Source organism: Cyprinus carpio, chromosome A10, assembly GCF_018340385.1.
Source record: "Cyprinus carpio isolate SPL01 chromosome A10, ASM1834038v1, whole genome shotgun sequence".
Taxonomy (NCBI): Eukaryota; Metazoa; Chordata; class Actinopteri; order Cypriniformes; family Cyprinidae; genus Cyprinus; species Cyprinus carpio.
Window position 1 is genome coordinate 2,400,490 of NC_056581.1, and position 15,527 is coordinate 2,416,016.

General features: G+C 37.0%; 2 protein-coding genes across 4 annotated transcripts in view; both read left to right on the forward strand.

Moving 5' to 3' along the window:
- Nucleotides 1–253: 253 nt before the first annotated feature.
- On the forward strand, nucleotides 254–13,833 carry LOC109111205 (neurolysin, mitochondrial-like). The gene is made up of 13 exons (XM_042764700.1): nucleotides 254–423; nucleotides 925–1,166; nucleotides 1,274–1,422; nucleotides 3,342–3,446; nucleotides 4,503–4,605; nucleotides 4,684–4,844; nucleotides 4,930–5,065; nucleotides 6,924–7,290; nucleotides 8,433–8,634; nucleotides 8,766–8,952; nucleotides 9,660–9,788; nucleotides 12,846–12,982; nucleotides 13,549–13,833. The coding sequence occupies exons 2-13, from the start codon at nucleotides 938–940 to the stop codon at nucleotides 13,702–13,704; spliced, it is 2,061 nt and encodes a 686-aa protein (XP_042620634.1). The 5' UTR covers nucleotides 254–423; nucleotides 925–937; the 3' UTR covers nucleotides 13,705–13,833.
- A 1,101-nt stretch (nucleotides 13,834–14,934) lies between these two features.
- The window catches only part of LOC109091975 (erbin-like), an 83,965-nt gene continuing 83,372 nt past the window's right edge, over nucleotides 14,935–15,527 (forward strand). The window contains exon 1 of one of the 3 annotated variants that reach the window (XM_042764703.1): nucleotides 14,935–15,373. The gene's annotated coding sequence lies outside the window, so the exon portion shown is untranslated. The remainder of the gene's footprint in view (nucleotides 15,374–15,527) is intronic. The other 2 variants (XM_042764704.1, XM_042764705.1) reach the window with 2 other exon arrangements.

Below are 15,527 nucleotides of genomic sequence, written 5' to 3' on the forward strand. Positions count from 1 at the left end.
AAAATAAATAATAAATAAAAAAAATAAATTAAAAAATTGTGGCTAAATTAATTTAATTGAATGGAACGTTTAATTAAAACCCCCTCTTTTTGTTGTTCATGTGATATACGTGCAAAATGAAGTAAAAACAATCATGTCACTGCTGCTTGTTTAATATTCATAAGCTAATCTCTCACCGCATTCGTTAATTCGCCAGTTGACGAGCTCCCGCCTACCTTGTAGCCAATCAGAACGCGCTGTCAGGTGAACGTCAGTTTACCTAATTGATATTCACAAGCCAAGCCTTCATCGTGTTAGTTATAGAAGTTATGATTTATATTGTAACAGTGGAGTGCGACGGTAGGAGCTGCATCCCTTGCGCGCATGAACCTATAGGCATGCAGTGTTTATCCTCGGCGTTTCTGTGACTCGAGCGGTTAGAAGGTATTGTGATTCCTGTTGTTTAACACACTTTATGCGGTTTGACATTACTAGTTACTATGAACCGAATGCATGCATGCGACTGGGCTCGTGTAGACAAACCATAAATTCTCGGACTTACTCTGTCTTACCTTACAAAGCTCTAGTATGAGAGGATATCTGGTTTTAGTCAGGTTATCTTCTGAAAACTAGGCAATGCAACTGGCATATGTGAAGTAGTGTAAGTGTAGCACAGGCAGATCAGGTTCGCATTCCCTGTTCTGAAAGACATGTGAAAGTGCCCATCGTTAGTACGGAAAACATTCCCAGCATGCAGCCCTGCACAGCACTCAAGCTTCTCTTCTTTAAGTATTATGCATATTAATGTATAGCATTTCTTTTTTTTCTGAAGTTGCAAGAAATATGCATACAAGTGCACATGCGATGCATGCAGGCTGATGTTTGCACAGCGGTCAGTCACTGGCTCTTTTTTTCATGCATAGCAGAGTTGTTTTATTGTTCCAGCTCAAAACTCAAGATGACACTTCAGAATGGATCAGACACATCCGCCCGCAGCTGCTCCAGCACGGCTGACGAGAACCACAGCCTGCGCTGGGACCTGACCCCAGAAGAGATCAGACATCAGACACAGAGACTGATCCGGCGGATGAAGCAAGCCTATGACTCCGTGGGCTCGGTGGACATCGAGAACGTGTGCTTTGAGAATACACTGCAAGTCATTGGAGACGCAAAAGCAGAGTATGCCGGTGAGTGGCGCCCGGTGGGATGATGCCGTGCATGACATTAATCTGAAGTTCTGTCATCTGCATCTGTTTTTGTGCTGTACTCTTCACTGTTCTGTGCTCTGTTTCAGCTTCACGGCATGTGTTGGACTTTCCTCAGTATGTCTCTCCATGCAAAGAGGTGAGATTGGCGAGCACCGAGGCTGATAAGCGCCTGTCAGATTTTGATGTGGAAGTGAGCATGAGGGCCGACGTGTTTCAGAGACTTATAGCCCTGCAGGTACCACAACTACAGTGCTATTGCACAAAAAAAAAAAAAAAAAAAAAAAATATTCTGAATAATTCTGCTACTGTGCACTCATCCATTTCTTTTATTTCATGTTCTTCTATTTATTTTTTTCTGTATTATCCTCCTATATTACTTTATTTTATTCTATTTTACTCATAGCACAGTGAAAAGAGTACAGGAATGCCTTCCCTTTGATTGACACTGATAAACATGTCTGAGTGTGTGCCTTCCATCAAATATGTGCTCTTCTCTACTGTTTAGCATGCAAAAAGCAGTATGTCAGATGTGCAGTATGTATGCAAACAGTCCCCGGATGATTCTTTATCCATCATTTACACACCCTTATGTCATTCCAAACCTATAAGACTTTTGTACGCCATTGAAGATATTTTTTTGAAACCTGAGAGATTTCTGCATGTCAGCTGAAAGTCCATTCTATTAAAATTTTCAAACTTCAAAAACTTCATAAAGAAACCGTAAAAAAATATGGTTAACGGCAGCTTTAACCCGACATACTGTAACGAGACTTATACAAAACTCATTGTTTCTTGTGTGTGAAGCACACACTTTTTAAATCTGTTTACCATATTTGATGTGCTCTGTGCATGTGCGTTGTACAGTGTTTATAATATAATATAATATAAACATATGAACTTCATATGTGAATAAAAGCCTAAATCACATCTGTTCCTCAGATACAGCAATTGTTTTTTTAGTAGACTTGCCCTTTGTCTGAATATGCATACTTTTGTGCTATATAGTTGGTGAAAATCAGTATGTGATAATGTTAGACAAGTAATAAATCTGAATTCATAGTATTCATAAAATAGTAGGCAAAAAGTAACCAGATGACAACATGGCAGATATGGAATGTCCATATTCTATTCATACTAACTGTAATCATAATATATAGGGCATGCTTTTTTTAGACAGTTTGTGATTTTGGTCACAGCTTTGGATTGAATTATTTAATTCATATGGACTTTCTGAAGCGTCAAAGTTTTGGTGTAATAGACTTTTAATGGAGGGACAGAAATATCTCAGGTTTAATTAAAAATATGTTCATTTGAGTTTTAAAGATGAACAAATTAATTCTGCCACTGTGCACTCTTATAGTTTATTTCTATATTTGTTTATTTATTTTTATTAAGGTTCAAATGTATTTTATTTTATTGGGGCTCAAGTTTCAAGTCGCATCTATAACAGTGTGCGATATCAGATGCAGCTTAGGTTCATATGGATTACTTTTACAGTATCTTTATGAAGTGTGAGAGAGGACAGAAATCTCTCAGGTTTCATTCAAAATATCTTCATTTGTATTTCAAAGATGGGTTTGGAACAAAATTAGTATTTTTCCATTCCGTTCCCTTTTCAAAGTGAATTTAAACCAGTATTTTTAAACGTTTGACCCTGTTAATTAATATTGTTACCACCTGCCTATTACACAGTTTATTGGGCGATTGTCTTGAAGGAATGTACATTTGTTGTTGTTTTATGATTGGAGGTCATTAATACGGGGTCATATTAGGTCATTAATATCTGTCAGCACTCATAAATGGAGAGCTTAATCTCTGGGTACTAAAAAGTCATGTGGTGAGTTGGCGACGGGTCCAGTTTCATAGAGGTGCCCCATAAAATAAGGCATTTGGCAGTGTTGGCCGAGCCCATTGAGGCTTTATCCAAAGCCGTTTCATATTTCTGATTCACAAATTAAAATGATCATTTCAGTGGAAGTCTGTGTCCTCTGTCCAGGGCTGTTGAGCTGTGAGGAAATGATCGCTCCATTTCCTCTGAAGGCCAGTATGGCCTCACTGTAGTGTTGCTTTGGCCCGTTGTCAGAAGCACAGCAGTAAACAGAACTACAGGCATTCACAGTGTGTGGCTCAGCATTTCCCACTTTATCTTCACAGGAAAAACAATCTGCTGATTTATTGCCTGAGTCTGAAAGATTCCTGGGACGACTCTTAAAATTAGGGAAACGGAGTGGATTGCACTTGTCCAAGGATATACAAGAAGTAGGTTTGTTTTGCTTGTGCGGATGAATTCACATATAATCTTGATTCTATCAAGTAGAGTGTCTCTGTTTCTATTGCTCATACTTGAATCTGAACAAACTCTTTGGTGTGTAACTCAGCCTTATTTTAGAAATTAACACCAAAGCACCAAAGCTGCTTCTAAAATCCTAGCAAATGTTTGATTTTTAGTTTTTATTATTTATTTATTTATTTATTAACCCAGAAAATGTGGTTTATTATTGCAAAAAGAAATTTGGCATTGAAAAAAAAAATGTTTATTCTATAAATTCTGTAATAAAATATATATATATATATATAATATTATATATATATATATATATATATATATATATATTATATATATATATATATATATATATATATATATATATATATTTAATAATTCTAAGATATTCAATAATAAATGTACATTTAAAATCATGTATAAAATATTTGTTTATACATATAAACAACATCATTTTAAGTAATACTATTATTCATTGAAATTAATAAATTAAAATGAATTTAAAAAGAAACTTTGCAGGGTTCTGTGGGTCTTAAAAAGCCCGTATTTTCCCTTCCTCAAACTAAAAGAGTCTTAAATCGGAGCAGAAAATCTTACTTTCATAAAGTCGTGGCATTAAATTTTGCATGCACTGCAAACAATGAATAGCATGTTATGTTTTACAAATCAAACATCTACACATCCTTAAATCAAGATACATTTATTTGAGATGGAAATTGAACATATGAAGTCTTGTTTTATGAGAAATTAAACAAAATTAAGTGTGTTTATGCTTTAAACAAGAACAATTATCTGTCAGTGGGGTATGAAAATTGTTTCCTCTTTGAATGAAGGTTTTTCTGACCTCGTTGACAGATAGTTGTTCTTGTTTTAATCATAAATAATTTTTAATCATTTGATCAGTTTCTCAGAAAACAAGACGTCTTATCATAAGTCATTTTGCTTCTCGTGGCCTGAGTGAGCAAGTAGAAAAATCCTTGCTGTGCTTTGAAATTGTACAGATCGGGTTCTTGATTATCTCTTTCACTCAGGAAATCAAATCAATCTCCAAGCAAATTAGTGAACTCTCCATTGACTTCAACCAAAATTTGAACGAGGAAAATACGGTGCTGTTGTTCTCGCAAGAAGATCTGGGTAAGCATGGTTGTCATTAATATAACAGCTGATGTAATGAATTCATCTCAGATACAGTTTTCCTCCATCCTTTCTCAGTGGGTCTTGCAGAAAGCTACGTGAACGGTCTTGAGAAGGCAGAAGATGGGCGGTATAAAGTCACCCTTGCGTATCCGCACTACTTCCCCCTGATGAAAAGATGTCACGTTGCCGAAACCAGGAGGAAGATGGAGATGGCCTTTCACAGCAGGTGCAAAGATGTAGGTTCAACTCAGAGACTTTGAATCCTATGATTCCTAGAATGAATCCTAAAAGTCGCTATTAACGTTTGCTCGATGTTTGCAGGTGAACACTGCTATTCTTGAGCAGCTGATTGAGTTGCGGGCAAGGCTCGCCAAACTCCTGGGCTTCAGCAGTCATGCTAATTACGTGCTGGAAATGACCGTGGCCAAAAACCCTGAGAATGTGGCTCGATTTCTTGGTATGTCTCTTCTCTTTTTGTTGGGTTCTTCCTGTTGCAGATCAGCGCTTTCATTCAGGCACGCACAGGTTAAGTCTGGAGTGACGGGCGTTTGTGACCCTTGTCATCATGCTCTGTTGTTAAAGTGACACGACAGATTTATGATGTCATCTGAGACTCACCTCATGAATATCGGTTGTGTTCTGCTGTAGATTGAACTCTTTATTTTTATAAACATATTACAGGTGGGTTTACTTATGTTGATGTTATACAAATCAATAGACAAATATATAAGTTTCCTATATTTTTAAAATCTTCCAAAAGATTATTTTGGATTTGCTTAGTGAATTCTGAATAATAATTGGTATATGATACGTATTTGTTTGATTTGAGCAGTTTTGTAGATGTTAGGATAAGCATCTGATTTAATCAACAATACTGATCCATCAGAACACAAATTTACTGAAATCAAGTAAACATTATGCACTCAAAAATATTTGAGAACAACTCTGAGCACATCAGAGCCTGATCACCAAGACTCTGTGCAAGTGACGATACATCAAAATCTTGACATTTAATGTTTTGATATCATTGTAGCAGATATAAGTATGATTCTAAGATTTTATTCTTATGTTTATTTGATCAAAATAGCAGCAAAACCAGTAAAATTGTGAAATATTATTACATTTTAAAAGAAATGTTTTGTATTTGAATATATATTAAAATTTAATTTATTAATGTAAATTAAAGCTGTATTTTCAGCATCATTACTTCAGTTTTCAGTGTCACATGATCTTCAGAAATCATTCTAATATGCTGATTTGCTGCTTAATTATTATTGGTGCTCAATTTTTAATAATTGTTCTTATTCTTATATATGTTAAAACCTTTATTCCTGTTATATTTCTGTGGAAATTGATACAGCTTGTCAGGATACTTTGATGAATAGAAAGTTCAAAAGAACAGCATTTATTCGAAATACAACCTAGTACTGTAAGTTAAAAAATTTATTTACTTATACATCTTTGTTGCATACAAGTATTAATTTCTTTCATACACACACACACACACACACACACACACACACACACACACACACACACACTGTGTCACCTGCAACAACAACATAATGTTGTTAAATATATACACATATATTACTATCCCTACTGAACATACACTGATGAGTCGAAACATTATAAGCACTCACAAGTGAAGCAAATCAAGTCAAGTCACCTTTATTTATATAGCGCTTTAAACAAAACAGATTGTGTCAAAGCAACTGAACAACATTAATCAGGAAAACAGTGTGTCAATAATGCAGAATGCCAGTTAAAGGAAGTTCGTCATTGAATTCAGTGATGTCATCATGCAGCTCAGTTCAGTTTAAATAGTTTCTGTGCAATCATTTGCAATCAAGTCAACGATATCGAGTTGATTATTTGCAATCAAGTCAGTGATATCAAGTTGATTATTTCGTAATGACTCGTGTAAAGTTCTGGGCTATATGAGGGATGTGGGTGAATTTGCCACCGAGAACACGTTGTTCTGGAATGATTTGGGGAGCATGAGTTTGAGGTGTTGCCCAGATTCCCCAGATCTCAGTGCCATCAAGCATTTTTGGGATGTTCTTCTGGTACAAAAGGTCCATCTGTGGTCACTTCACCTCACAATATGCAGGACTTTATGTATCTGCTGCTAATGTTTTGGTGCCAGACACCTCAGGGCATCTGTTATAGAGGCTTGATTCGGTGGGTCCGAGCTGTTTTGGCAGCTAATAACATATTAGGCCGGTGCTCAAGGTGTTTTAGCTCTTTTGTTGCAGTTTCTACATGAACATACATGACCATTATATAACCGGACTGTATTTCATGCTCTATAGATGAGTTGTATAAGAGGTTGAGACCAGTGGGCGAGCAGGAGCGGCATTACCTGCTGTCACTCAAACGTGCTGACTGTGAGAGGCGGGGCTTGGAGTTTGACGGACAGCTCCACGCGTGGGACATGCCCTACTACATGAACCAGGTGGAACAAGTGAAGTTTGCGGTGGATAAGGACAAACTGCTCGAGTATTTTCCTCTGGAGGTGGTGACCGAGGGCCTGCTGAACATCTATCAGGATCTGTTGGGTCTGAGGTTCCAGCGAGTGCAGGACGCTCACGTGTGGCACGACAGCGTCAAACTCTACTCTGTACTGGACTCTGTGACTGAAGAGAAGATGGGACAGTTTTACTTGGACTTGCATCCCAGGTAAGTCTTTCTTTCTGCACTGAAATGGCTAACTAGCAAAATTTCCTTGGTTGACAACCTTCACCAAGTTGTGCTGATGAATAGAATAGCTACTGTATGCTGGTACATCAAAGTCATGCAGTGCAACCAACATGATGAAAAAAACCTTAAAACAGGAAATGATCACATAGAGAGGACCCTCCAGACTGTTATATCACTTTTTATCAACAGCAGTATGTCTCTTAAAAAATCAAATAATTTAACCTTTTTATGAGAAGGTAAGGCTAGTTCAGTTGTGAAATGTCTTGTGGTGCAACTCCTAAAAACAAGTATATTTTCTAAATAAAAAAAATGCATAAATATATTTTAAAAAATGTAGAAACTTTTTACCTTGAAAAATATATATTTAAATAAATAATGGTTAAAAAAAGAATGATTACAGTGTTTAAGGTGTAAGGAAAATATATTATTACTTAGTAAATTTTTAGAGCCATTACTGAAAATTGTATAAAAACCATATGAAATCAAGCAATTGAGGCACACATTTTAAACTAGATTTGAAAAAGATTTTTCCTTTTTTATTATCAAAAACACTCTTATATGTCAATTAAATCACCAGATGTTATCATTGTACACTAAAACTATTAAATGTAATTTTATTCACTTTATTTGAAATAAATCAGAAATAAAATAATAGAATAATATTTGAAATAAAATAAAATATTGCATTAATTTTTAAAATAAATAAATAAATGAAAATTAGAAATATTGCATTGGCAACTGAATAAAAACGAAATAAGTTTGAAGAAGTTCACTGAACAAAATTTGCTAAAGTTACTAAAACTGAATTTAAATAAATTAAAGTTAAATAGAAATATAAAAAACTAATAAAAATGACAAAATTGCTAAACTTAAAATGAAGATGTAATAATAAAAGCTACTTCAAATTACGAATAAATAATATAAAAGTAGATAAATAATACTGAAACCAGTCTGTAAATTCTGAACTAAACAGGGTTTGTTAACTTAAACTGAGCCGACGCATGTCTCTTAAGAGCACGCAGATGAAATCTGATGAATACTTCATGTCCTTCCCCATGGCCTTTGATGCAGTGACCTGAAATAGTCCTGATCCAGATTCACTGCTCTGTTTTACTCTTCAGGGAGGGTAAGTATGGTCATGCTGCATGCTTTGGGCTCCAGCCAGGATGTCTTGGGCCTGATGGGAAGCGTAGGATGCCTGTAGCTGCCTTGGTGGCCAACTTCACGAAACCCACAAGCAGCTGGCCTTCCCTCCTGCAGCACCACGAGGTGGAGACCTTCTTCCATGAGTTTGGACACGTCATGCACGAGCTCTGCTCCCAGGTACAGCAATATTCTCACATACAGTAGAACTAAAAGTCTTCAGACCACGCTGAATGAAAATCCCAAATTAATAAGAAATATAACTGGTGATGTAACAGATGTGATTTTCTGTGTCAACCTGCATGTTCCAGACCCGCTACGCGGAGTTCAGTGGGACGCAGGTGGAGACTGATTTTGTGGAGGTGCCGTCTCAAATGCTGGAGAACTGGGTTTGGGAGAAGGAGCCGCTCAGGAGGATGTCCTGCCACTACAAAGATGGCAGCCCGATCCCAGACGGTCTGCTGGATAAACTCATTGCATCTAGAGTGGCCAACACAGGTCTGACTTGATTTCTATAACTATCTGTATAATATCATCTGTATGTTCTAAAATATATGTTTGAACTTTGAATAAGTAACACATATAGGTCTTCCATCACATTTGAAATTCAATTCAGTCTTAAAGGTAAGATTTATCAACCTGTCTAGTGAAATGTATGGCCATTTGTATTGGTGGTCAATATATTGGTGAAGAAACTGGTATTGACCAATAGACAATTATTTTTTGTTTGTTTTTTTTTTAATCAGCATAGATTGAATTATGTCAATATTGAAAGCATATTAGATCATTTCTGAGCTGTTTTTTTTTTTTATCAAAATATGTCTGTCACATTTGAATTCAAAATCAAAATATTAAAAAAGGAAATTATATTGCAGAATAAAAAAAGTTTACATTTGATATTTTAATTGTTCCTTAATGGTCTTAAAATATGCTTAGTTTTCTTAATACAAAAATATTCTAATTTATTTCTGTTTATTTTGGCAAGGCAGTCTTTTCTACTATAATTTTATAATGTTTTGATGCTTGATTTCAATTTAGATTGAATAATTCTGAACGCTGTATAAAAAATACAGTAACAGTTACACTCATAACATTTTTCTGAGCTGCTGACAGCTTTTGCTATTACTTTAAATATATGCTGTAGATATTTGTGGTAAAGTAATAAATATTTACAAAAGTATATGTGTGTTTGTTCTTGTCCACAGGTCTGATGAACCTCAGGCAGATTGTTCTCAGTAAAGCTGACCAGACGCTCCACACTAAAGACAGAGCGGACACTGCAGCCGAGTTCGCCAAGCACAGTGAAGACATCCTGGGAATCCCAGCCACACCAGGTCAGAAACACATGCGCAAACTCAGCACGTTTATGACACATTAACACATCAGCGACTACTCAGCATTCAGCAGCTTGCTGTGAACATTCTCACTTACTAATTTCACACATGCAAAGAAGTTAGAGCTCATCTGCATAGAGAACTCTTAGGGGCCTTGAATCCACTGTGCTGCTTTTCCAGTCTTTTTCTATGTAAATGTGCGCATGTCTTTCATAGTGTAACAGCGTTCTAAAAACATGGCGCTCAGTTTAAAAGACGTTTAGTCACAGTGTCCTAAAAACGTGGCGCTCAGGTCAAAAGACGTTTAGTCACAATGTCCTAAAAACATGGCGCTCAGGTTAAAAGATGTTTAGTCACAGCGTTCTTAAAACATGGCGCTCAGGTTAAAAGACGTTTAGTCACAGTGTCCTAAAAACATGGCGCTCAGGTTAAAAGACGTTTAGTCACAGTGTTCTTAAAACATGGCGCTCAGGTAAAAAGACGTTTAGTCACAGCGTTCTAAAAACATGGCGCTCAGGTTAAAAGACGTTTAGTCACAGTGTCCTAAAAACGTGGCGCTCAGGTTAAAAGACGTTTAGTCACAGTGTCCTAAAAACGTGGCGCTCAGGTTAAAAGACGTTTAGTCACAGTGTCCTAAAAACATGGCACTCAGGTTAAAAGACGTTTAGTCACAGCGTTCTAAAAACATGGCACTCAGGTTAAAAGACGTTTAGTGACAGTGTTCTTAAAACATGGCGCTCAGGTTAAAAGACGTTTAGTCGCAGCTTTCTTAAAACATGGCGCTCAGGTTAAAAGACGTTTAGTCACAGCGTTCTTAAAACATGGCTGTAACAATATAAAAACTCCTTAATCACGGGAAGAAGGAGGCGGGAACCGGCGATCACTCAAATAAAACTTTAATAATCAAATAAACATAAAACAGCGCTACAGCCCCTTACGGTTGACTGCCGCGCACAAACAAAAGTCACAGCGTTCTAAAAACATGGCGCTCAGGTTAAAAGACGTTTAGTCACAGTGTTCTTAAAACATGGCGCTCAGGTTAAAAGACGTTTAGTCACAGCGTTCTAAAAACATGGCGCTCAGGTTAAAAGACGTTTAGTCACAGTGTCCTAAAAACGTGGTGCTCAGGTTAAAAGACGTTTAGTCACAGCGTTCTAAAAACATGGCACTCAGGTTAAAAGACGTTTAGTGACAGTGTTCTTAAAACATGGCGCTCAGGTTAAAAGACGTTTAGTCGCAGCTTTCTTAAAACATGGCACTCAGGTTAAAAGACGTTTAGTCACAGCGTTCTTAAAACATGGCTGTAACAATATAAAAACTCCTTAATCACGGGAAGAAGGAGGCGGGAACCGGCGGACACTCAAATAAAACTTTAATAATCAAATAAACATAAAACAGCGCTACAGCCCCTCACGGTTGACTGCCGCGCACAAACAAAAGTCACAGCGTTCTAAAAACATGGCACTCAGGTTAAAAGATGTTTAGTCACAGCTTCTAAAAACATGGCGCTCAGGTTAAAAGACCTTTAGTCACAGCGTTCTAAAAACATGGCGCTCAGGTTAAAAGACCTTTAGTCACAGCGTTCTAAAAACATGGCGCTCAGGTTAAAAGATGTTTAGTCACAGCTTCTAAAAACATGGCGCTCAGGTTAAAAGACGTTTAGTGACAGTGTTCTTAAAACATGGCGCTCAGGTTAAAAGACGTTTAGTCACAGCGTTCTTAAAACATGGCTGTAACAATATAAAAACTCCTTAATCACGGGAAGAAGGAGGCGGGAACCGGCGGACACTCAAATAAAACTTTAATATATCAAATAAACATAAAACAGCGCTACAGCCCCTTACGGTTGACTGCCGCGCACAAACAAAAGTCACAGCGTTCTAAAAACATGGCGCTCAGGTTAAAAGACGTTTAGTCACAGCGTTCTAAAAACATGGCACTCAGGTTAAAAGACGTTTAGTGACAGTGTTCTTAAAACATGGCGCTCAGGTTAAAAGACGTTTAGTCGCAGCTTTCTTAAAACATGGCGCTCAGGTTAAAAGACGTTTAGTCACAGCGTTCTTAAAACATGGCTGTAACAATATAAAAACTCCTTAATCACGGGAAGAAGGAGGCGGAACCGGCGGACACTCAAATAAAACTTTAATAATCAAATAAACATAAAACAGCGCTACAGCCCCTCACGGTTGACTGCCGCGCACAAACAAAAGTCACAGCGTTCTAAAAACATGGCACTCAGGTTAAAAGATGTTTAGTCACAGCTTCTAAAAACATGGCGCTCAGGTTAAAAGACCTTTAGTCACAGCGTTCTAAAAACATGGCGCTCAGGTTAAAAGATGTTTAGTCACAGCTTCTAAAAACATGGCGCTCAGGTTAAAAGACCTTTAGTCACAGTGTTCTAAAAACATGGCGCTCAGGTTAAAAGATGTTTAGTCACAGCGTTCTAAAAACATGGCGCTCAGGTTAAAAGAAGTTTAGTCACAGTGTTCTTAAAACATGGCGCTCAGGTTAAAAGACGTTTAGTCACAGCGTTCTAAAAGCATGGCGCTCAGGTTAAAAGAAGTTTAGTCACAGTGTTCTTAAAACATGGCGCTCAGGTTAAAAGACGTTTAGTCACAGCGTTCTAAAAACATGGCTCTCATCTTTCTATGTAAATGGCCAAAGAATGTGTTTTTTTTTTAATCCAGTGCCCTGTTTTTCTTTATAAATCTGACACTGCATTATAAAAACACGATGGTCAAAAGAAACACATGTTTTGAAATTACTACATTGATTCCGCATTTCATTAAAAAAAAAAAAACGCATTCTGTGTGAACAGCCACTCAGATACAGAAGTAAAATCTGACTGTTAAATTCTAAAAGTTTCAAAGACAGAGGATGGAAAATGGTCATAAAAAACTACATTCTTACACAAACTTTTACTATATATAGTAAAAAGTGTCTTAGCTTTATTTATTTAATGTTATTTAAAATATGTTATGACATCAAATAACTGTTATGTTCTAATGTTAGTTCATAATGTGTTGATGATATTTTAATATTAACATTCCTCTGCAGGCACAAATATGACGGCTAGTTTCAGTCATTTAGCCGGAGGATATGACGGTCAGTACTACAGCTACCTCTGGAGTGAAGTCTACTCCATGGACATCTTCTTCAGTCGCTTCAAAAAGGAAGGAATCTTGAATCCAAAGGTTTGGGTCTTGCTATTTTACTTTTTCATTGTTGAGCGTGACTAAAGAAACACTTGATTCACACTGGACTTTTTGGCTCATCATGACAAAGTGCACTGTAATACACATCCGTCATCAATAACTGAGTCATAATAGCAGATGATGGTTACCACATGCCTGATTTAACAGTGTTACTACATTCATATTTCATTTATGGCATGTAGCAGACTCTTATCAAGGGTGATGCACATGTTAGTTCATTATGTGAAACTGCTGATGACTGTGATTATCTGCTAAGAACAAATAAATATCCATTTTAATAACAGATTCCACAGCAATAGAACTAACTGTGAGCAAAATTGTTCATACAGTTGTTGTGCAAATGAGTGTGTGTCACAGTTAGTCATAGTATTGTTGAAGGATGATTCTGCACTGCGTTTAGAGGAAGTTGATTACACTGGTACGCTTAGATTTGAAAATTCCAAATATAAATAACACCATCTGGTCATTATGTATTCATATTTTAGATGATTTTGTGTCATGTTGCCGTCTTAAATGAACGTGTTTGTGTGTGTTTTGATGCACAGGTGGGCAGGGAATACAGGCGTGTGGTTCTGGAAGCAGGAGGTTCAGTGGATGGCATGGATATGTTGAAGATGTTCCTGGGTCGAGAACCCTGCCAGGATGCATTTTTTCAGTGTAAAGGACTCGCACAAACTATTACAGAACAAAACTCGCAGTGACTTTGGACTGGAAATGAACTTCTGAATATATAGATGTAACAATGACACTTGTATCACTAGTTTTCTTTCTAATTTTATTTACAGTGTTATGTAATCAAATACAGATTTTAATAAATGTAAATATTTGCTTTAACGCAACTCAACTATCTTGGCCTCATTTTTTAAAAATTAAATATGCACTAATAAAATACAATATATAGTTATTTATAAGTGAAATGACAATGTAATGAGCAAGTATATAAATCTGTACCTCCGTAGTGAATAATGTATTTTTAATGCAAGCACCATAACGTTATGCAAATAAGTATGTAAATACACTGATATGGTACTGCACGCATGTTATTATAGACTAGAGTTAAAATTCTTCATTTTATGCGGTATGTAATGGGCCATATCAACAAAAGATCCTTGCGCTGAAAAGTCATAGGCGATTTAAAGTGACAGTAACAGCAGGTGAACACTAGGTGGAGACAAACATCAACCTTTGACTCAATCTGTTAAATGAAACTTTAAGACATTGAAGTTTGTGAGAAATAATAAATAAATATTTTTTGTCACCATTTCATAAAATATGTCCGAGCTAGAGACTAAAAAGTGGTACTTTTTTACGAGGTGCTCTCTTTTGCAAATTTAACAAATTAACAATTTGTTCGCTGCATCCACATTCGAGAAAAGCCTTCCGACCGAAACGAGATCGCGGCTCTTCCTCCCGTTAATTCATTAACAGGAACTCACAGTTTGAATTGGTTTAAACGGCACGCCTATCAGCTGTTGCTCTGTGTTGGGGCTCCAAATGTCCAAATGGACCTGCTTTTCCCCCCAGCTTTAGCACTAGCGCTGAGAAGTAAGATTCATCTGAGCGAGTCGGTTCGTTTGAATGATTCGTTTCAACAAGAATGTGATTCACCGGTTCGTTGAATTTCTCACCTATTGTTCCCTAAAGGAGTAGTTAGTAAATATTACATTTTGACCGTGTGCACTCACTGTGGCTGTGTCAAGTGTTGTCTTCTCAAAAAAAAAACTGTAATAATAAATAAAAATATTAACGAAATAGTAATGCCAGTTTGGACATTTTTTAAACGCGTAATGCCGTTTAAGATTTTTAATCTACACCAATTACGATATCTGCAAAGTTTTAATAAGCGCTCTAATTTTAATGTCGAATGATCTGCAGAATCAGGTCGATTGAATCATTCAAAAGAACCGATTCAGAAGAGCGACTCGCTAGCGAATCGAACATCACCATTAGCACAACTGTAGTGCAGACTGTCCAGTGCTCGAGCGCTGCTTCACCGCTCCATCACTTCAGCGACTGCTCCTCCGCGTCTCAATGTAAATCAATGATCTCGGCAACCTTCTGGTCGCCCTTTTTATCATCCGAACTCTTTTGTGTAACTCCCTCGTCTTGTCGAAACATCCTTGTTTTTAATCAGCGAGAAAACTTCCGAGCAGCTGCGGTCAACTTTCCGTCGCGCGCTGAGGTGAAGAAATGCATTAGCTCGCTCAGCTAGCAGCAGCTTTCTTCGGCTCTCCAGCATCTAGCGCTGCATTTCGGGGGGGTTTGTGATGTTTTTCCGTGTCTCCAGTCGTGAACTAACCCTCATGGATTAGCTGGATGGTTTTTATCCCTAGTAAATGAAAGGAAAATAACGGAAAGTTTCGGTATAAGGTGAGTACAAGACGTTTTGTTTGTCCTTCAGCGTCTTCCTCACTGTTAGCCAGATCATGCTAAGAACGGTGGCGGACGGTTTATTTATTTATTATTATTTTTTGGTGTCTAATTCTAAATGCCTGTAAAATACACGGTTTTCCTGTAGCATCAC

Coding starts and splice junctions, on each gene's coding strand:
- LOC109111205 (XM_042764700.1), top strand. CDS start 938: ATGACACTTCAGAATGGATCAGACACATCCGCCCGCAGCTGCTCCAGC. Junction 3,447..4,502: donor TGTCCAAGGATATACAAGAA/GTAGGTTTGTTT, acceptor TCTTTCACTCAG/GAAATCAAATCAATCTCCAA. Junction 9,789..12,845: donor GGGAATCCCAGCCACACCAG/GTCAGAAACACA, acceptor ATTCCTCTGCAG/GCACAAATATGACGGCTAGT.